The sequence below is a fragment of the Ciconia boyciana genome, chromosome 13 (assembly GCF_034638445.1).
Source record: "Ciconia boyciana chromosome 13, ASM3463844v1, whole genome shotgun sequence".
Taxonomy (NCBI): Eukaryota; Metazoa; Chordata; class Aves; order Ciconiiformes; family Ciconiidae; genus Ciconia; species Ciconia boyciana.
In genome coordinates this window covers 17,254,970-17,276,267 of record NC_132946.1, presented here as the reverse complement: position 1 = coordinate 17,276,267, position 21,298 = coordinate 17,254,970, and the positions used below count along the sequence as shown (strand labels likewise).

General features: G+C 43.6%; 1 protein-coding gene across 5 annotated transcripts in view; it reads left to right on the top strand.

Moving 5' to 3' along the window:
- CREBBP (CREB binding protein) overlaps nucleotides 1-18,025 on the top strand; it is a 99,630-nt gene extending 81,605 nt beyond the window's left edge. For all 5 annotated transcript variants that reach the window (XM_072878422.1, XM_072878421.1, XM_072878420.1 and 2 more), the window contains 8 exons: nucleotides 4,152-4,302; nucleotides 5,143-5,289; nucleotides 5,723-5,836; nucleotides 6,288-6,453; nucleotides 7,908-8,075; nucleotides 11,234-11,395; nucleotides 11,675-11,956; nucleotides 13,605-18,025. In XM_072878422.1, coding sequence (XP_072734523.1) covers nucleotides 4,152-4,302; nucleotides 5,143-5,289; nucleotides 5,723-5,836; nucleotides 6,288-6,453; nucleotides 7,908-8,075; nucleotides 11,234-11,395; nucleotides 11,675-11,956; nucleotides 13,605-15,770 — 3,356 coding nt within the window. In that variant the 3' untranslated portion in view covers nucleotides 15,771-18,025. The remainder of the gene's footprint in view (nucleotides 1-4,151; nucleotides 4,303-5,142; nucleotides 5,290-5,722; nucleotides 5,837-6,287; nucleotides 6,454-7,907; nucleotides 8,076-11,233; nucleotides 11,396-11,674; nucleotides 11,957-13,604) is intronic.
- Nucleotides 18,026-21,298: the final 3,273 nt, after the last annotated feature.

The following is a 21,298-nucleotide window of genomic DNA, read 5'->3' as shown; positions in this document are numbered from 1 at the left end:
GAGCTTGATATTTCTATTTTTATCTTCAACTTTCATCTTCGCCTTGCCATCCCTAGTAGCTTTTTTGATTGAGACTTTCTGTTGTCATGATAGACAGTACAGGAACATTTGTAAAATGGGGAGTATTTTGCAAATGTTTTTGCAAAATAGGTTTTATAATAAAAAGGTTTTTATATAAGGTTTTTAAAAAGGTTTATATAATAAAAAAAGGTTTTAGTAGCTGTCAGAATTTTAATCAACGTTTTGAAGACTTGCTCTTTATGTGTTTGTGGTCAGTCTTAGTGCTGCTTAAGGTATTTCGCATCTATGTCCTTGTTTTTCTAAGATTCTGGAAAAAAAGGGGGGGAAACAGAACAGGAGAAACATAAGGCTGCATGCATTTTGCTGGCTATATTTAGACATGTTTCCATGTAGCATTGAAACTGTAGTAAATTACTGTCACCTCCATGCCCTTCAAATAACATGTAGTAACAAGTTGTACTGCATTTCAGGTGTACTGTGGTAGTGCCAAGTACTAATGTATTTGAAGAGCTTTTCTTGCTTCTAGAGTGGACTGTGGTGTAAGAACTGTCCGCTGGAATAAGTAACCGATTGTACTAAATGTCTAGATTTTCTTGGAAGTAACCATTGTCATAATCTTGTTGAAATGTGCACTAAAGAGAGCGCCAAAGCCTGCCAGGTCAAGTTGTCTCAGTCTCCTTGGTAATCCTTACACAGGCGTTCTTTGCATGCATTTAGTATCAGAGAACATAATTTGATAACTTTTACTCGTACATGTTGGGGGGGAGGAAGTAGGGGCTAGCATTGGAAATGCAGTGTCAGCGGCACAGAGCAGAAAAATAAAGCGAGTGTAGAAACCAAGAGGGTGATTCAGACACTTGAACAACTACAACTTGTAGGTACGCTTGATACCTCCCTTATTCTTCTTTGGTCCTTGGAAGTTCTGGGCATTACCTTGTCATACTGTGACTTTGCAAGCCTGAATCTTCCAAATTGTAACAAGGAGTGGGTTTGCGTTAAATGCAACTTTTGATAACTTCGTGTGTGGTTGATTGCACAGTAAGAGATTTGGAGGGGGATAATTTGGAGATGATAATGCTGTATGAGACATATTAGGTTGCAGTAGTCAAAATGGTCTCTGGAGTAACCTGACGCATGCAAGATAGTATTGTTAAAAAGATTAAAATTAGTCTCATTAAAGACAGATTAAAATTGTAAGAGAACATTAATACAATGATGAAATAAAAGTGTAGTTTTAGATAACCATTTTAAATAGATGTCTTTTCTATTATATGCTGCCTTTACAGCATATATTGATGTAAATTGTCTTAAATAAGTATGCAGTTCCTTGGATGTCTGCAGTTGTTCTGTGACATTGCTTAAAGTTTGAGTAACCACTATTTCATTTAAGGTAACTATTCTGTCCTTTGGGGATCTGGACAGGGAAATAATGGTGCTTTTTTCCTTTCCGTTGATCTACTTTTCCTCCTTCTTTCCCTGCTGTTTGGCTATCTTGTTTTCTTTTTCCCATGATTTGAGTCCTGCTGTCAATCCACTGGTGGGCTCAGCTCTTGAGATCAGTTTTCTTTAACAGTGCTCTAGTGGAAACTCAAGAACAGGGAAGGAAAGCCTGCTCTTGTTCTTAAAGCCTTGGTCTTACTACTGACCTGAAAACAAACATGAGCAATGAAACTTTGAAACACTAACATCTTTCCTCTCCTCTCCCCTCTCCCTCCCCCTTTACTTACTGAATTGCCATCAATAATTCTATGCTCTCTCAAGCATGCTGGCACAACTGCTAATAATCAAGATAGCATGTCCCTCAGCTGCAAGCTATTGCTCAGCTGTTATGGTAACATTCATATTCCTAATGTATATTAGGAAAAATTGGTTGTCTTAACCACATCACAAGTAAAGCTTGCATAAGGCTGACTGATAACATGCCAAATGTAACCTATAAACCAGTTTACAGCTGGATTATGCTGTGAAATTCCTAACCTTTGAAGTATTTTTCTTACTAAGAAAATCTGCAAATATTACTTAACCAGTAGCTAATGCAGAGATGTTCAAAGAGAAAAGATACCCTGACAAATAAGTCACCCAAAGTAGTTTCCTGACAAAAAGTCACAGTAAAACCAGAAGTCTGACTTTCTTCCTATCTGTCCGATTACTCATCCAGTAACAAATGTCTGGCCGTTGCTACTGCAACAAAGCTTCTGTACTCAAGCAGTCTGAAAGCCTTCTATGTTGTTACCAGCTTGGATGCCTTTTTTCAAGTTTGCACTGCAGTTTTCATTGAGACCTGAGCTTTTATTGGAAGTACGTATGTTAGAGGTGTCCAAGAACCAAAATCCAGCTGCTTTCTAAACGAATTTGCATGTCCTAATATATCAAAATATGTGGCTTTTAGATCGTTTCCGTACGGTGCATGTAATCTTAATGCTGCCTATTTCTTTTATCTTCTTATCTGGTCTTTGTTTTGTTTTTCAAGTCCTAATGCATTGCAGCATAAGGAAGGAAGCAGATATCCTTTGGTTGCTTAGCATTGGAAAGAGGATAAAATGAAAACACAACAAGACAGTAGAGTTAACTAAAATGGCTTTCTAAAAATGTACCAACTCATTAGCTGAAATGGAGCTGTTTCTTTTTTTCTGTTTTTCTTCAGAGAAATCAACAAAACCAAATAATTTCTTCAGAAAATATTTGTGAAATTTCTTTAAAATTCTTTGAATTTCCTTTAAAATCAACCCCCTTCTATTATATATGGAAATCCCAATATATTGTATTGGGCTGGGAAACACTGGGAAAAAGGCCAGTGTATTGGAATTAGTAAAGGGCATAGTGTATTTTTATTTTAACCTGCCTTTAGATTTAATTATTGGCTCCCAGGTAAATGATATTGAGAATGTGTTCTGCTGGTTATCACCACAGAATCTCACTGGACAAGGGGATGGACTAAAAGATGTAAAACAAGATTGCCACGTTTGGCAATTTCTATAAACGGATTGTAAAATAAAATTTTAAGTATATAAGTCCCTTAGAAAGTGAGATCTTCCTTTGAGTATATGTGACTTTTTTCCCCAGTATTGGAGCCTAAAATAATTTTTAGCATAGATATTTCACTGCAGCGTTCTGTATGCAAGCTCAGTAGTCAGGAAGAAGAACCGACAGCCTTGCGTCTGTAGCCAAATAACAACTGAAAAATGAAGCAATGGAGAGCTGAAAATTAAATGCGTTTTAGTAAAATGTACATCTGTAGATTGCACCATCACTTTGGAAAAGATAGCAGATTGACCATAAAAATGAAGTAGAAATACAAGTTGGTAAAATAAGTACAGTAGGATAAGAGAAGTAGTCTTAAATCTCCAAGTCGAAACAGCGTGCTACTTCTGTTTTCTTAATTTAAACCAAAATCTTCATCTTAATTTCTGTAATTTGTTGGGGATTTATTTGAAAACCATCACATCCTGTAATACTACAAAAACAGCTATCCCCACAAAAGCTAATTGTAAGCGTAAGGACCAAGAGAGGGGATCTGGACAATATGTGAACTTGAACCTTTACAGACCTCTATCGCTGTGCAAGAACTATTTAAGCTTTATGTGCAGATTACTGTAACTGTTCAATCTAAAAGCTCTCTTGAAAAGAAAAGAAAAAGCAATGAAATCTCCATTGAAGTCAAAAGGCTTTTCATTTCTGTTGATTTGCTTTGCTTTGCTTGAAAAGGTGTGGCATTGAGCCAGATCTATAAAGTGATGTAATCTCTGTCAAACAGCCAGATAGTGTTTTTGTTAGGAGAAAACATTTGCAGTGTTCATAAAATAAGCCTGCAAATTTAAAAATGCTACGTAAAGCTGCCTTTGTTAGTTCACTAACTAAGTAATTTTCCCACTATGGTGGTTTTAGCTTCCACATTAGGGTATGAACGCTTAAGGCTTGGGTAAAAACATGGATGGTTTTGCTTTTTTAATTTTGGCTGCATAAATAAAAACATCAAATTTTCATATGGAGGTAAAACAAAGGGAAAAAAGCCGACTTCTATACAGAGAAGCAAGCTGAAAGACCTTACAAGCATGGTAACACCCTGAACTTAAGAGTGATTCCTTCAGTATTAACATTTTCGTTGTCATGTTCTCCCCCTTCATTTCTAGGGCTACAGACTACGCGTTTAGGAAACCATTTGGAAGATAGAGTAAACAAATTTTTGCGGCGACAGAATCATCCTGAAGCTGGAGAGGTCTTTGTCAGAGTAGTAGCAAGTTCAGATAAGACAGTAGAAGTCAAACCAGGAATGAAATCCAGGTTAGTTCTATTAATTACAGTAAATGCGATCTTGATTTTTCTTCTTTAATTTTGAAGTCTCCCTGCATAAATATGGCAAAACTGTGCCAATTTGCACCTTAATCCCTTTGCACATTTTTGAAACTTAAGCTTGAGTAAGATTATGAAAGGTTAAAAAAGCAGTGTGCAGTAAATGAACTCAGGGGAGGTGACAATTGTATTTTGACTGTTGGGGGGGGGTAGCGGGGACATCCTGGTTTTTGTTATAATACTGTGACTCTGTATTACTAAATCTTGAGGGAGTCTGACTACATTTTGGTTAGCATTACAGAATTCATAGTTTAGTTTGGAACAGTTGCTGAGATTCTGTTCCTTACTGTTCCTTCATTTTGTTGTGTTTTTATAAATACTTTAGCTTTCAGAAGTTATTTTTAATTTGCTTCATCATAAATGAAAAGCTTAAAAGGTTTATTCTATGAAGTATTTTGGGTTTAATTCATAAAGACAGTATTTACGCGACAGCACTTCATCGTAATGCATCAAGTTTTCTACTCTGCAATGTATTTAAAGGCTTGCGGTTTCTGAGGATGCTCTTGTACTCAATGCTTGCCTGTTCAGTCATATGTTAACTGTGTGGGAACTGTCTTTCCATGAGTGTTACAGTAACAGACCTTGCATTGACAGGACTCCCTGTTTTAATACAGCTCTGATCTGACCCTATTTAACTTCTGCATAAATGTTTTTAATGAGTTAAAAATAAGGTTAAAAAGAATTTCCTCATTCTAGTAGGACACTGGTTTAATAATTGGCTTTTTGTTGTTTGTTTTGTTCCCCCGCCCCCGTTCCTACCACCCTTTTCAGATTTGTGGATTCTGGTGAGATGTCAGAATCTTTCCCTTACCGTACCAAAGCTCTGTTTGCATTTGAGGAGATAGACGGAGTAGATGTGTGCTTCTTTGGCATGCACGTACAGGAGTATGGCTCGGATTGCCCCCCTCCAAATACAAGGTACTCTTTTATTTCTTTACTGGTGGTCCATGCCCAGAGAACATCTTGCTACGTTCACTGGACAATTACTCTCAAATACAGAAGATTGGGAGATAAGTTTCAATTCTGTGGCACAAATAAGTCCTACTGTATGAATGCAGATGACTTTGAAGGGGAAAACAAATATCACAATAGAAGTGTTACAGTTTTTTGTATTCTGTATTTAATTTGGCCTCTCGGTGTATATTCTTGCTGTCTAAAAAAATTGTACCCGTCTTTTGCTTTTGAGAACTGTATATACCATGTTAAGATGCTTAAATATGCATTAAAATGTCATCATTAATTTTTCTGTGTTCAGTATGGCTGTATATCTAGTATAAAAGTCAGTTCTCAGCAGACAAAACAGACATTCAGCCATACATGATTTTCTATCATTCTTTTCTCATTACTATAGGCGTGTGTACATATCGTATCTAGATAGTATTCATTTCTTCCGCCCCCGTTGTCTCCGAACTGCAGTTTATCATGAAATCCTCATTGGATATTTGGAGTACGTGAAGAAACTTGGGTAAGTGAGATCTTTGTAAAGAAAGAAATCTTTTTTTTTTAGCATTTTTTTATCCAGGATGCCAAGTAGCTTTTCACTTGGGATAGTCTCTCCTTCCTTCTGCCCTCTCTGAGGTATGTGGAACACATGCCTCTTCTGCAGTGGAGAGAGAAATTTGGATTTTATCACTAAGGTGGTGGTTTTTCTGTTGTTAGGATTCTTAAACTGACATATTCTTTTTATCAGAGATTCACTTGATGTTTAAGCTTCGTTATTATATTCCAGACCTTTTCTCATATCTTGTATAAATAGAGGTTATTGCCTCAGCAATAGAAAACAAAGAAAAAGAAAAGAAGGGAGGGGAAAAGAAAAAAAGCCAGAAGTCTGAATTTATATCTCAGTTTGTCTGAGTTAATTTTAAGATGGTAGTCAAAATGGTTAAGACTTTGTTTTTCTTGTGTGTGAAACGCAGGTATGTGACAGGACACATCTGGGCCTGTCCCCCAAGTGAAGGAGATGACTATATTTTTCATTGCCATCCGCCTGATCAGAAAATACCCAAACCCAAACGTTTGCAAGAATGGTATAAGAAGATGCTGGATAAGGCATTTGCTGAGAGAATCATTCATGACTACAAGGTTTGCTATTGTTTACTTCCTGAATTAATTTTTACGGGCTTTTCATTTGAAGGTGGCTAATATTGTTTCATAACATGTGAAACTGTGGTAGTGTTGTACAAGGATTTTTATTCTCAGCTAGTGTCTTCATTTACTTAGATTTTCTGGAGGTTCTGCCTTCAGACTGAAAATTTCTTAGGTTTGGTTTCTGCATTAAGAAAAGCATGCAAGAGCCTGCCTTCGCGTATTTGTCTTTCACTGCAATCACCTAGGCAAGGAAGTACATAGCTTGTTAAGGTTTATAGAAGTTGTTTGCTTCTGGTGATTCTGGAGGATCAGGTGGAATACTGGACCCCACTAGTGTGAAATCAAAAAAACTGCTTATAAAACAGCTTCTTCACTTGAAGAGAAAAAGGATTATTTTCCTAATTGGAGAATATCACACGTGTACCCAAGGAAATAAGTTAAAGATGGCAAAGGTAGCATTTGCCACTCCTTGCATGCTAAAATTTACAAGAATTTCTTAATGGTAGTGGCAGTGCTGGAAAAAAATGATGTTTCGATTGCAAGTGACAGTTACTAAATGTGGGGAATAGAACAGCGTATAGCAAGCCCTGTCATCTCATCCGGCGTAGCAAAGAGCTAGAAAATCTGTGTGTCTCCTAATAAGGTGGTCTTGAAATTAATCCGAAGAAGAAAATCAGCTAGTCTTGTATGTGCTTGTTAAACGCAATGCACTTAAAAAAACCACCTCCAGAACAACTGTATGAAGTACCTGTTCCTTTTCAGAATACCTGTTCCTCTCAGTGGTCCCCAGTCTTTCTGGCTGGGTGGTCCACAGAGCTTCAGCCAGCGGTCAGCAAAGGACACAGGCTGTGCACAGTCCCCCTACCACAACCAGCGTTTAATATTCCGGTGTGTAATAGCTGGCCGGTGCATTCAGCAATTCTTCTGGAGTTATCAGGCTTATTGCACATACAATGCACAGCCCAGACACGTGCATTGAAGTGCTTATGCACTTTCAAATTTGTAAGGGAAAGGGCTGGATGAGACGCTCTTGCTGTCACTAGAACAGTTCCTGCTCTTGTCCAGGAGCAGTGCAGGAAAAGCTAAGTGGTGTAGGCTTCATTTTTAATTGGCATAGTTACCAGGGAGGGGTTTGTTATGTTTTCCAGGGGTGTCTTAGTCTATCCCATCATGTCAGGAGCATGAACCGATTGCATGATGGAGGTTCAGGAGAGCCTCAGCAGCTGTCTTTCTAAGATGAAACAGGGAGTGGGCTGTTATCAATATTGCCAGGCCAGTTCTTTGAGCTGCACCCAGGAAAGGAGGCTGCCAGCAGTGGGCCATGGGCTGTAAGTGAGGCACAGCTGTTTGGTGTAGCACTGGATCGATCGTGTCTCTAGTTCTCCTCTCTATCTGTCCCAAGTGGTCTTCATTTATTTATTCTTGGTATTGTGTGATACACTTAACAGGACATCTTCAAACAAGCAACTGAGGACAGGCTGACAAGTGCCAAGGAGCTGCCTTACTTTGAAGGTGATTTCTGGCCCAATGTGCTGGAAGAAAGCATTAAGGAGCTGGAGCAAGAGGAGGAGGAAAGGAAAAAGGAAGAAAGCACTGCAGCTAGTGAAACAACAGAGGTGAGTTAACTTTATATGCTATATTTGCTTCTGGCTCACAAAGCTGACAACGCTTTAATAAACTATAGAGTTCACATCCAGTAAACTAGAAAAGAAGGTCATTCACATCGGATGTTAAATCAGGGTTCCCTTTAACTGCATTTCTGGTTTTCTTCTTGGATCACAAATACTGATGGCTTGCTATTTTTTTTTTTTTAACGGAATCAGAAGTCAGTTATGTCAGTTCAGCATCTCTGTTCTCAGAGAAATGTGTTAAGCTACTTTTGGATTGCATCACGACTGCTACATTTGCTTGCAGTCATTTGGCTGAGCTTCTGGTTCACACCTTTGCAAATCACCTTTAGTATTTGTATTTTGAAAGATGCTGTATTTTTCAAAGCTGAATTAAATTTTGCTGTTATTTAAGCAAAGATACCTGTAGTTGTTTGCAACAGTAGGGGGCTGAAATTTAAAAGTATTTATTGCAAGCTTTGCATTGGTGTGAAACGTTGATCCTGATGCTGCTGGTCCTTTACCAGCATTCTCTCTTTGTATATTAAAAAAAAAAAAAAAATCCAAACCAACTTACTTTCTCAGGGTCCTGGCCAGAATTTCATTATTCACTTTTATTTCTTTCTTGATTGTATCTGTATCCAAATGGTCTTAGCACTTTTGTACTGTCCCTTTTACTTGTGATTTGCAGCAAGGTGTTTTGAAAATAAATAGAGTAGGAACATCTGAAGTCTAGCAGATGGAAGTAGAACCAAAAACTTTTAACTGGGGAGGGACTGCATTCAGCTTAGGTGCCGTGACAGTTTGCATACAGTATGTATTACGTGTGAGTGATGTGGAGTGATAGACCTTAATCCATCAATTTCATTATGTCAGAAAATTCTTTCTATTAAACCTTAGCAGCTCCTTCAAAGCTAATATAGTTTGTTGCTATGTTCTTTATGGAACCATAAAGTTAATCTTTTTCACCTTGTTCCTTCTGAATGTAACTTCTAATACTGAAATATTTCAACAAGCATAGCAGTATAAAAGTAACTGAAAGACAAGGCTTGGAATTTAAGTTGCAGTCCTCTTTTGCTACCAGTATTACTTTCAATAGCATGCCCTTCCAGTGAAAACACCAGTGTAAACCTCTACATCTAAGAGGGGGGGGAAAAAGGTGTTTTAAAAAGCCCAGAACAGCTAACTGTGAAACTCACACAAGTTGTCTGCCTAAAGTGAGAAGACGCAGCCTTGGCTGTTAACATCTATGTTCCCACTTAATGCCATGGATGTTGCTTGGCAGGGGGGGGACAAAATCTGCATCCAAGTTGCTGAAGATGTCATCCAAGAATGCCACACAAATCGTAACAGTGTGGTCTTTGCCACTTGGCTCAGAAAAAGGAGTGAAATTAAAAGCATGAGAACTTCTCCAGTGCGGTCACCTAAACTTGTGTCACTTTATGGAGGAAGCTATGCCCAGCAATGCGGAAGCACTGACATGTGTGGAAGCACTTGCTGAATCTTTGCAATTTACCTTGTATTGAGATGGTACAGAATGTGTCTATCTTTTCTTAAACTCTTTGTGTATGTGGAGAGAGAGCTTCTTAAAAGCCAGCATGTGCTGGGAGTATCAGCTAAAGAGTCTAAAGAGGTGGTAAATATTCAGAAGTTCTTGAAAAAGGGTCTGAAAGGGCAAGGCTCACTGAGTAACCGTGCCGTGCCATCGGCATCTCTGACAAACCTGAATGTTAAATGCTATCAAAATGAAGTAGTACAAAAACAGTCTTACAACTTCTTAAACCATTATTTTGAAATCGCTTTGTACAATTGACCAAATATAAACTTGTTAAAGGTGGAGTAGAAAGAAAACTTAGAATTGGACTGTCAGCTAAGTTTCAATCTATTCTTCCTTTCAGTGTTTAAATTTTAAAATCTATGTTGATGCTCTAGAATGCATAGGCAAAGGAGGACATGCCCCAGTTCCATCAGGGGGGTAGAAAATTTGGGAGAAAAGAAGTCCAGATGGGAACATGCAATAGCTTATTTCTGCATACCTTCAAATCACTTGGAGCTCTGTCTGGTTTCCCATAAAATAGTATAATTTTAATTTCCAAAAAGGTTTGACCAAAAAGTCAATAAAATTAGTTACAGAAAAAACAAGATTGGGCAGGGAATTTCTATCTAAGCCTAATTAATGGAATGGAAGGATGGCAACAGTCTATATATAGAATTGCTTTCTTCAGTTGGAATATTTTTGTTTTCTTTGAATAAATATGCTTGCGGATAAACCCTGCGTTTGCTTGTACATAGTGTTCATGAAACTTTTCTTGTGTGTGTGTGTGTATATATCAGAGTGTTTCAGTAGCTTATTTTTAATATTATGATAACCAACATTCTAGCAGTTAGAGAGGGGATTTTTACTGAGTGGCAAGCTCCCTGCTGAGGGCTTGGGTTTTTCTGTTTTCAAGGACATGAGAAGTCTAAAAGTTATTTCTGTTTTCACAGGTCATCTAAATAGCATCATCTGCTATTTTTTACTCTCTTTACTTACCTCTAGTATTCAGCATATGGTCACTGTGGTCTATGTTGTTGTAACGTAGAGACAAGTGAAGGTTTTGGGGATTTTTTTAGTGTTGCATATGCAGCAGTAAGTCTTCAGGATGGAGAATAATATATTTTGTTAGTTTCAAATCTTGCATGTTCTTACTTGTGTACTAGCCCTAAATTTGTTCAATAAAAACAAACAAACAAAATAGGATCAAAGCTCAAGCAAGTATTTGAAACCCCAAATGCACAACAAAGCAAAATACTGCACTTCCGGAATTTTTTAAAGTCTATTTTATTTGTAACTCATTTTATCATCAAATATCTATAAAATCTTACAGAGAAAGCAATGGTAGCTGAAGTACAGTGTGTGAGAAGGGAAAAAAAAAGTGTAAGCTACAAATTATTTAATGTATATACATGCTTTAAAAATCTATTTTTAAACAGCATTTGAATTTGTTTGCCTGCCAGTTTGGCTTTTGATTTTTCCTGGAAGATAGGATATATTTAACACAGTATGGCTGATTTGCAGGCATTGGAACAAAGTTCTATTATTGACAGCAGAAGTGTTTCACTTTCAGCTACAGTGAATGGGAGAGAGCTCTCTAAAGTGTAATGTCTTTCCTGTGCATTTATTGCAGGGAAGCCAGGGCGACAGCAAAAACGCCAAGAAAAAGAACAACAAAAAAACCAACAAGAATAAGAGTAGCATCAGCAGAGCTAACAAGAAGAAACCCAGCATGCCAAATGTGTCCAATGATCTGTCTCAGAAGCTGTATGCCACTATGGAGAAGCATAAAGAGGTACTGTCAAAATACGCTGCATAAAGGGAAGATTTTATTCCTGTAAATCCAGGCGTGATGATAGTCAGAACTGAAAAATCAGGAGGAGTAAAGCTTGTGATTGCGCTAGAACTTTTTCTGTTGTGTAACAACATACTGGAAGAGATTAGCCTAAACTAAGTTAATTAGATAACATTTGTAGCATGCCATTACTGCAACAGAACATGAGCTTTTTCCCCGCAAGATTATCTAACCTCATTGATTTTATAATTTTTTTATTTCCCCCCCATTTATCTGCAGGTCTTTTTTGTGATTCATTTACATGCTGGGCCTGTAATTAACACTCTGCCTCCCATTGTGGACCCTGATCCATTACTTAGCTGTGATTTGATGGATGGGCGAGATGCCTTCCTCACCTTAGCCAGAGATAAGCACTGGGAGTTCTCCTCACTACGCCGATCCAAGTGGTCCACGCTCTGCATGCTGGTAGAACTACATACTCAAGGGCAGGATCGCTTTGTCTATACGTGCAATGAGTGCAAACATCATGTGGAAACAAGGTGGCATTGCACTGTCTGTGAGGTAGGTGTATATCACCAGAGACTTCTGCTCTCTTTTGCTCTACAGCCAAGCTTCATTTTTTTTTTTTTGACGTTGCCCAAAGTTCCTCCAAATTAAGCCTATCCTGATAAAAGGGCTGCTAAGCCTTAAGGGAAGGTGACTACCACAGTGGGGTATCTCTTCTTCTAGAATAAGTGCCTTTAGTTTCTCGACATGGAAAATGTCAGTACTCTGGAATGGCTACTGCTGCGTCATTTATTCCACTATGGCTCCTCTGCATAGACAAGTTTTTAACTTAATTTTAAAGAACTTTAGGACTGGGGCGTTAGGGTTTGACTGCATCAGACTCGTCCGAATCTGCAGGGCACTAGCTCGTCCACATTAAATGGATGTCCACGAGAGAAGTTAGCATACCTTCCTGCAAGGTAGCTTTCATTCCGCTTTGTACATGGTACTTCATGTTGCAAGGAGTGCAGCTGGGCGCATGCCCAGGCTGCCGCAAAGCTGGGTGAGGAGGCTGCCACAGCTCTTCATCATTGTCTCTTCAGCCCAGCATTAGAGGTTGCCTGCCCTTCAGATCAGCCCAAATAATTGCTTCCTAACCTGGCTCAATGCTTTTAATGACTAGTCCTTTTACAGCATAGATCACTTCCACTGAACTATGTTAGAGAGCAATTATGCATGGACTTATACCAGTGGACTTGAGGAGAAGGTAGCCTCTACAGCGCTTGTGATGACCTCTGGCTGTAGCTGAACAAAAAACCATTTTGAATAAGTGCAGCCTAGTTTTTACGCTGCAAGTTATTGCCAGGTTTGTGGTGGAAGAGCCTTAATTAATCCCTCTGAGGAAAGCATTGAACAGGGCTTCTTGAGGCAGGACTGCAGGAAATGGATCATACACACGAGGGGAATTAAGTGGTGGAAGGAGGTATGGCCTTTAGGTTTCTTCTGGGTACTTCTGTATTAGGGAGTGCCCTTCCTCCAGCAAAAAAAGGACAGGGCAGTGACAGGTTTTCAGATCAGTGTCTGTCTTAGCATGAAACTTGCACTTGATTTGAGGGTCGTTCTAGAGATTAAAAAAAATACATATTTCAGGGTAGTAATTATTAGTCAATAATTACACTAAGAATAGGTAAACGGAGAGCCAAACCCTACTTTTTAGGCAGTGACAGTAGGTTTGTCTTACTCGTTCGAGGTTTTGGCCCTCCTTATGTAGGTACCCCAGCAGACATCACAGAAGAGTAAACAGTTCCTGTCATCAAAAGGGAAAAACAAAAAACCCCAAATCCTGCAAGACTTCTCCTGTAATAAAATGAAGACACAATTACGGCCCCTATTGGTGGTGTTACCCACCGTAGCCAAGACTTGTGATTGCAGGCTCGTTTTGCTGCCCCAAAGGTCCGCTCCTGCTATTGTGGTGACTCTGCAGGCTACGCAGCCGCTTCTCTACCTCGGTGTACCAGGTGTAAATTGAAGTGGGCAGTTGTTCACAGCACATTGCTGTTGTCCTGCTTTTGTTCTGCTGTGTGTTTGTGCCCACTGAAACCCAAAGTGTGCTTCTAGAGCAGGCTCATGTGGCTCACCTAGCACCGCTCTTACTGTTCTGCTCTTTTGCTGGTGTAGTTAGTGCTCTGTAGACAACTGAGCTCTGGGTTTTCTTTGCTTTCAGGACTACGACCTCTGCATTAACTGCTACAACACTAAGAGCCATGACCACAAGATGGTTAAGTGGGGCCTGGGTCTGGATGATGAGAGCAACAGCCAAGGAGAGCAACAGTCAAAGAGCCCCCAGGAGTCGCGACGACTGAGCATCCAGCGCTGCATTCAGTCCCTTGTCCATGCTTGTCAGTGCCGCAATGCAAACTGCTCATTGCCATCCTGCCAGAAGATGAAACGGGTTGTCCAGCACACCAAGGGCTGCAAGCGCAAGACCAACGGTGGCTGTCCGGTGTGCAAACAGCTCATAGCTCTTTGCTGCTACCATGCCAAACACTGCCAAGAGAACAAATGCCCTGTGCCATTCTGTCTCAACATCAAACACAAACTTCGACAGCAGCAGATCCAGCATCGCCTGCAGCAGGCTCAGCTCATGCGCAGAAGGATGGCTACCATGAACACCCGAAACGTGCCTCAGCAAAGTTTGCCTTCTCCTACCTCAGCAACGCCTGGTACCCCTACACAGCAGCCAAGTACACCGCAAACACCACAGCCTCCTCCCCAGCCCCAGCCTTCCCCTGTAAGTATGTCACCGGCTGGCTTTCCCAGTGTGTCGAGAACTCAGCCCCCTACTACTGTTTCAACAGGAAAACCTGCAAACCCGGTTTCCGCACCTCCACCTCCGGCTCAGCCTCCACCGGCTGCAGTGGAAGCGGCTAGGCAGATTGAGAGAGAAGCTGCCCAGCAGCAGCAGCAGCTCTACAGGGTCAACAACATTAACAATGGTTTGCCTCCTGGTCGCCCAGGACTAGTAAACCCGACGGTGGGTTCAGTGAACCAGATGCAGCAAGTCAGCATGAATGTACCCCGGCCCAACCCTGTAAGCGGTCCAGTGATGTCCAACATGCAGGCTGGACAGTGGCAGTCACCTCCAATGCCGCAGCAGCAGCCGATGCAGCCAGGAATGGCAAGACCGGTTATGCCAATGGCGACGCCACAAGCAGTGGCTGGGCCGAGGATGCCGGGCGTGCAGCAGCCGCCACGGAGCATCCCCCCGAATGCACTTCAGGACTTGCTGAGGACCTTGAAATCACCAAGTTCTCCGCAGCAGCAACAGCAGGTTCTTAATATCCTTAAATCCAACCCTCAGCTTATGGCAGCTTTTATAAAGCAAAGAACAGCCAAATACGTGGCTAACCAGCCTGGGATGCAGCCGCAAGCAGGCATACAGCCCCAGCCTGGGATGCAGCAGCCACAGACCGGCATGCAACAGCCAGGCATGCATGCTCAAGCAGGATTGCAGAACATAAACGCAATGCAAGCAGGAGTGCAGAGACCAAGCGTTCCTCCCCAGCAGCAAGGGATAGGAGCTATGAATCCCCAGGGACAAGCGATAAACATTATGAACCCCGGCCACAACCCTAGCATGGCAAACATGAGTCCACAGTACAGAGAAATACTGAGGCGGCAATTACTGCAGCAGCAGCAGCAGCAGCAGCAGCAAGGAGGGGCTGGCATGGCAGGAGGGATGGCAGGACACAACCAGTTCCAGCAGCCTCAAGGACCAGGAGGTTACCCTCAAGCCATGCAGCAGCAGCGGATGCAGCAGCATATATCGATACAGGGGGGGTCCATGGGACAGATGGCTCAGATGGGACAGCTGAACCAGATGGGCCAGCCCGGCATGGGGGCAGACGGCACTCCCAACATCCAGCAAGCACTGCAGCAGCGGATCCTGCAACAGCAGCAGATGAAACAGCAGATAGGGTCCCCCGGCCAGCCCAACCCCATGAGCCCACAGCAGCACATGCTCTCAGGACAACCGCAGGCGTCTCATCTCCCTGGCCAGCAGATCGCCACCTCCCTCAGCAACCAGGTGCGGTCCCCAGCACCCGTTCAGTCTCCCCGTCCCCAGTCCCAGCCACCACATTCCAGCCCGTCACCCAGGATACAGCCCCAACCGTCACCTCACCACGTCTCTCCCCAGACTGGTTCCCCCCACCCAGGACTCGCAGTTACTATGGCTAGCTCCATGGATCAGGGACACTTGGGCAACCCAGAACAGAGTGCAATGCTTCCACAACTAAACACCCCGAACAGGAGTGCGTTGTCTAACGAATTGTCTCTGGTTGGTGACACCACCGGGGACACATTAGAAAAGTTTGTGGAGGGTTTGTAGCATTATGGGAGCATCACTTTTTTTTTTTCCTTTCGTGTTCTTGGACATTTTGTACTGAAAATTCAGACATCTGGGTTGTTTTGAATCCTAGATGGAACTGCTGCTTCCTACACATGGAAGAATGAATTGCTGTTTAAAAAAAAAAAAAAACACACACAAAAAAAACCAATACAAAGAATATATTTTTTTGTTAAAGCCAGGCGGTTAAAATATCTGGTCTCTTTTGTGGGTTTTTTTGGTTTTTATTTTTTTTGTTGCTGTTGACTCATACCTTTTTTTTAATGGGGAAAACAAGTTCATTATATTCATATTTTTTATTTGTATTTCCAAGACTTTAAACATTTGCGTTTAAAAGAAGAAAAAATAATATTCAGAAACTGTTTCCTGAAATAATGCAACATTATAATGTATCCCGGTAACTTTGACACGTTGCGGGAAGATTTTTTTTTTTTCTATAGTGAACTCTGCAGGCGTTTGAAGTATTACCCCTGGAAAGATAGGAATTGACTCTTGCACACAAAAACACACATTGGCCAATGCCAAAATCCTTGTCTTGCAGATGTAGAAATTGTTGCTTTGTTTCTCTGATAAAACTGGTTTTAGATGAAAATAGGGATGATCACTCTTAGACCGTGCTGATTTGAATAGAGAAGAAGCATTCTTTTCTTTCTTTCTTCTGTGTGAAACTTGAAATGAGGAAAAGCAATTCTAGTGTAAATCATGCAAGCGCTATAATTACTATAAATAAGAAAATCCAAGAAGATTCAATCACTGTATAGAATGGTAAAAAAAAACAAACTCATTTCTTACTTATAATATCATATTGTTAAATAAACTGTGTGCAACAGACAAAAAGGGTGGTCCTTCTTGAATTCATGTACATGGTATTAACACTTAGTGTTTGGGTTTTTTGTTATGAAAATGCTGTTTTCAACATTGTATTTGGACTATGCATGTCTTTTTTCCATTGTATATAAAGTATTGCTTAAAATTGATATAAATTACTGAAGTTTTTAACATGTATTCTGTTCTTTAAAATCCATGTAAGAATGTTTAAGGTTTTTATTTATTTATATATTTTTGGATCATGTTCTTTGTAAGACATGGCTATGAATATTCACTCATTACACAGAGCAGCCAGAGGCATCGATAGGAGTGGCACGATACATGGAGTATTGTAGGTAGCATGTCTGTTTTACAACGCCCTTAGTGATTGTTTCCTTTTCGGGGAGGGAGAGGAGAGGGGAATGGTTCCCATACATGGAATATTTGCAGGTGTTCATCCATAAGGGTTAACTGGAATAAATTATTAATAGCCGTTGCTTTTTAAAAACTGCATTAATTTAGAGAAGGATCACCAATGAAAGGAAAATAGAGAGTATTGCGTTAATTCTAGGCTAATTTATTTAGTCTACAGTAAAATATGAACCTATTGACTTTAACACTATTTTTCTGCTGTTAACTCTGAGTCTAGATTTGAGGGTTTTCTGTGGAATAAAAAATAACAAATCATGTACATGTTCCCTTCAGTATCCTGTCACCATGCCCTCATGTTCCTGGGATACTTGCCCCTCCTCCCCCCAGTGAATTATTTTCTTGGAGTTAAAAAGTCCAGGGAAACTTTCCCAGCGTAGGTGTGAGCTAAAACCACGACTAGCCTAAAGCGCCATCACTCAGACCTTGAGGCTTCTCGATCACGTGCGATGGGCATGGGATTTGCAGCAAACCCAGCAAGGTATCCCGCCTGGCAGCTGCTGCCGCTCCAGCGGGGAGCACCGGGCCCGCTTGGCTTTTCACGTTGAGTTAGCGCTTCCTCCAGCCTGAACGTTCTTATTGGAACGATGTTGGGGGAGGACGGGGGGAGAAGAGCAAACGATTTGTCTCAACTTTTATCCCCATACTGTGAAAATAGTAGTGCGCTGTGGCGCTACTTCATTCTTTTTAACTGTAGAGGGTCTCTGCTTAAACTTTTCTTGCAAACTTTTAACTGTTGTATCTTTTTCACCACCATTGGATTCATCTGCCCACGCAACTGTCTTCAGCAATTCAAGATGTCAAAATTTGGGGCTGGGGTGAGGTCAGTGAACACTAACCCAAAGCTTGTCCAAAAGAAATTGCTGTAAAAAAAAAAAAAAGATGGAAAGCCCTGATGCTGTGTCTCATGCTGTGTACTTAAAAAGAGGAAAAATACTATATTTGTGATCAAAAAGAGGAAACTTGAAATGTGCTGGTGTTTCTAATAAAAGCTGGTAAAACTGCTTGGATTGAAGGATGGTTCCACTTGGCTGGTGCCTGCCAGGATCAGCGAAGCCTGACACCCGAGGTTAAGATAACTGCACTCAATCTCGCTAATGCCTTTAAGTAGCGTCCATTTTAAAAATGCCGGCACTGCTTCCAGATTTGGCTAAGCCGAGTCCTGTTTGAGCACAGAGAGGTGGTTTGGATCTCGGGCTGCGGCTCAGTTGGGTTCCCACTCCTGGGGAAGAGTGGGGGAAAAAAAAAAAACTGATGGGAAGCAAATACTGGAATATTTTTAAGTACAACCTGAAGTATGTCGAGAGCACAGAGCAAGGGCTAGATTTAGCTCTGATAATCCCAGCTTGATGGAGCAGTTGTTGTAGACAAGAGCAGGTATTTCACCAGGGAGAGAAGGGAAGTGCAGAGCTGAAGTCAAACATGAGGAGGGGCTGGGCTTGGTGTCCGGCCCCTAGAGTCAGGGGGGCTTCACTCCTTTGTTGATAGGAAATTCAGTGTATCCGAAGCCTGGACGGGCATCTGAGTTTTCAGGTCCTTGCCTGCGTTTTGATGGGGGAGGTACTGGTGATAAGGAACAGCATCCCAGAAACACAAGAACTGAAAGGCAAGAACGCCCTGGAGACTGGTGCAGGATCTTTATTGCCGGAGGGGGTGGCTAAGACCTTCCCCCTTCCTGAATTCTGGAGGGGAAGAAGGCGCTTACGTCTCAACATTGAGCTGCAACGACTTGGTTCTCTCCTCTTCTTTGGTTGTCCGCCGTGCTCTGCTCTCTGCTGCTCGCTATCCTGACCTTTACCGACACTGCTACCGCAGCAGGCTGTGAGCGCGTTTCTTGCTGCAGGCTCGCCAGCTGAGGTTCATCTCGGTTGCTCATCGCTGTCCCACCAGGCCAGAGATCTGCCCACCGCACGTGTGTAAGCGCTCCCTGCTCTGGTCTTCTGCCTGGATGCCTTAGAGGGAAGGGGTGAGGGTCTGACCACAGCAGCGGGCTGAGGAAGAGGAGCCCTCCTGCTGCTGGTACAGCACTTAACAGAAAGTAACCCCGCTGGGGACAGCAACCCCCACAGTCGCTCTGTATGAAGCCAGAAGTGGTGTGTGTCCACAGCTGTAGCAGCGTGATGTTCCTTTGAGCCAGTGGCAGTGTCCTGGCAGTACGTGAAGGCAGTTGATGGCTTACAAGGTGATCTGGGCACACACCAGGCGCTTCTCCAAAGCGAATTACAGCCCATGGTTTTCTCAGTGCAGTGAAGACCTAGCAGCTGCTGTATGGAGCTGGTAGCTGGGGGAGCAGGGCAGAGCACACAGGTTGCTGTGCGGGGGCAATCTGTCCTTCCCTGCGCTTCCTCTCCACAGCCAGGAACTTAAAATGGGGAACGGGGTGATCTCTGCCACCCCCAGCGTGCTGCCAGGGCAGTGATCGAAAACGGTAGGTGCCAACCGCCAGATAACCGAAATGAGGCTGAACAGAGGGGAGGATCTGTGCCAGATCCCCTGCGGTCCCCAGGCCTTCCCTGCACGAACACGCTTCATGGCTAAATGGTCAAAGCGGACCCAAGGCAGGAGGGTGACGCAGCGCAAAGTGAGGTAGGAGGAGGACTCGGGTGTTTCGCAGCAGGTACAAGAGCTCTGGTACGGTGTCGTGGCACAGCAACGCTCAGGAGTGCTGTGGGGTCAGCTGGAGGTAGCAATGAACGCAGCAGTAGGAGGGAAGTGTTTGAAACGGGCTCAGAAATCATTTTGGTTTTGGCTGCAGCACAGGGAATCTCGAGGAGGAGCTGGGGTTGGTTCCAGGTGGAAATGCAGCCCAGCGGAAGGGTGCCGGAGTGATGCAAAGGCTCGCACTGGGTTTGTCACACCTAATCCGTAACATCCAGCACCGCACAAACCCCGCTGCGTGCAAGTGTTCCTGAGATGCAAAGCTCCAAAACAACACGCGGATCAGCACAGTCCTAAGGATAAGTTGCAAGCACGAGTGAATGGCACGCGTAGCTTTTCCAGCGAGCTCCCGAGCCTGGGAATTACAAAGCTGTCTCTGTTAGGTGGTCACAGTTCCCTCCTGAAGGTCCTCGTCTCCTGTCTGGAAGTGGTTAGCGCTCACTGAAATGAGACCTGCTCGATCTTTTATTTTTAGCTGTGGTGTTCATTGAGGCCAGGCTCTGCTGTCACGCACGTTCCAAATGCAGCTCCCAGCGGAGCGGTTTATTTCCTCATCCCCACCCCGTCCAAAGCCTTTCTCCCATACCTCGACCTTTGAGGTTTCAATGATCTACGCTCGCAGCAGCCCCAGGAGATGAGGAATTTCAGAGGAACGGGAAAATGAGATACTAAGCAATTTGCCCAAAGTCGAGCAGGGGAGCCTGGCTGAGGTGTGGCACACAGGGGCTTCCCAAGGGCTGCTCCCAGCCCGGCGCAGCCTTCCCTCGGCCCTTGGCCCCCTTCGTGGGGAAGCTGGGAGGGACGTGGGGCACCAAGCTCTGCCGGCTCCGATAGCCGAGCTCCTGCCGCAACCTGTGGGTCCTGCAGCAAATACTGGGTCATTAACTGTGAGATACCCTCACGGGTGTCTGTGCGGGGACAGGCGGGTGGTTTTGTAACCCGCGTCCTGGCTCCCCATTGCTAACAAGTCCTCGGGGGAGAAGAAACAGGGAAGGGATTTTAACCATCAACATGGGAAAGGTTTGGAAGTGCTGCCCTGGACTTGGCGCCCACAGGTACAACCTCTGCTGCACGATGGAGAAGGAGAGCCCTGAAAACCCGCAGCGAAAGGGCCCCTGGCACGGGCTGGGATCTGCTTCGCCGACGCCGCGGCGGGGCGAGCCGAGCCGAGCGAGGGGGGCCTCGGCGTGGGAGAGCTGCGCGCCGGGGCCGAGGGAGGTGGCTGTCCCGGGGGAGCTCGGGCAGAGCCTCTCGTCCTGCAGCGTGAGCCCCGTGCGGGGAGCTCCTCCCGTGGCGGCTGACGAGCTGGCACCAAGCGGCGGCCGCGGCGGGCGGCGGCCGCGGGGAGAGAAGCGTGGGACGGGAGGACGAGTGACCTCACGGGGAGGAGGCGGCCGTGGAGGCGGCACGGGGGTGGCGTGCCGTGCTGCGGGGGGTGCCGGCGTTGCACCCCGCGCCATGAGGACGGGGCCCACGGGCGCGCCCGGGCACGAGGCCGCAGCCGGGCTCCCGGGGCGGCGGGCGAGGGGGAGCCGCGGGGCCGGGCCCTGAGGGCGGCGGGGCCGGAGCGGGCCCGCGGCGGGCTGAGACGGGGGAGCGTGACGTGTCTGCGTGCG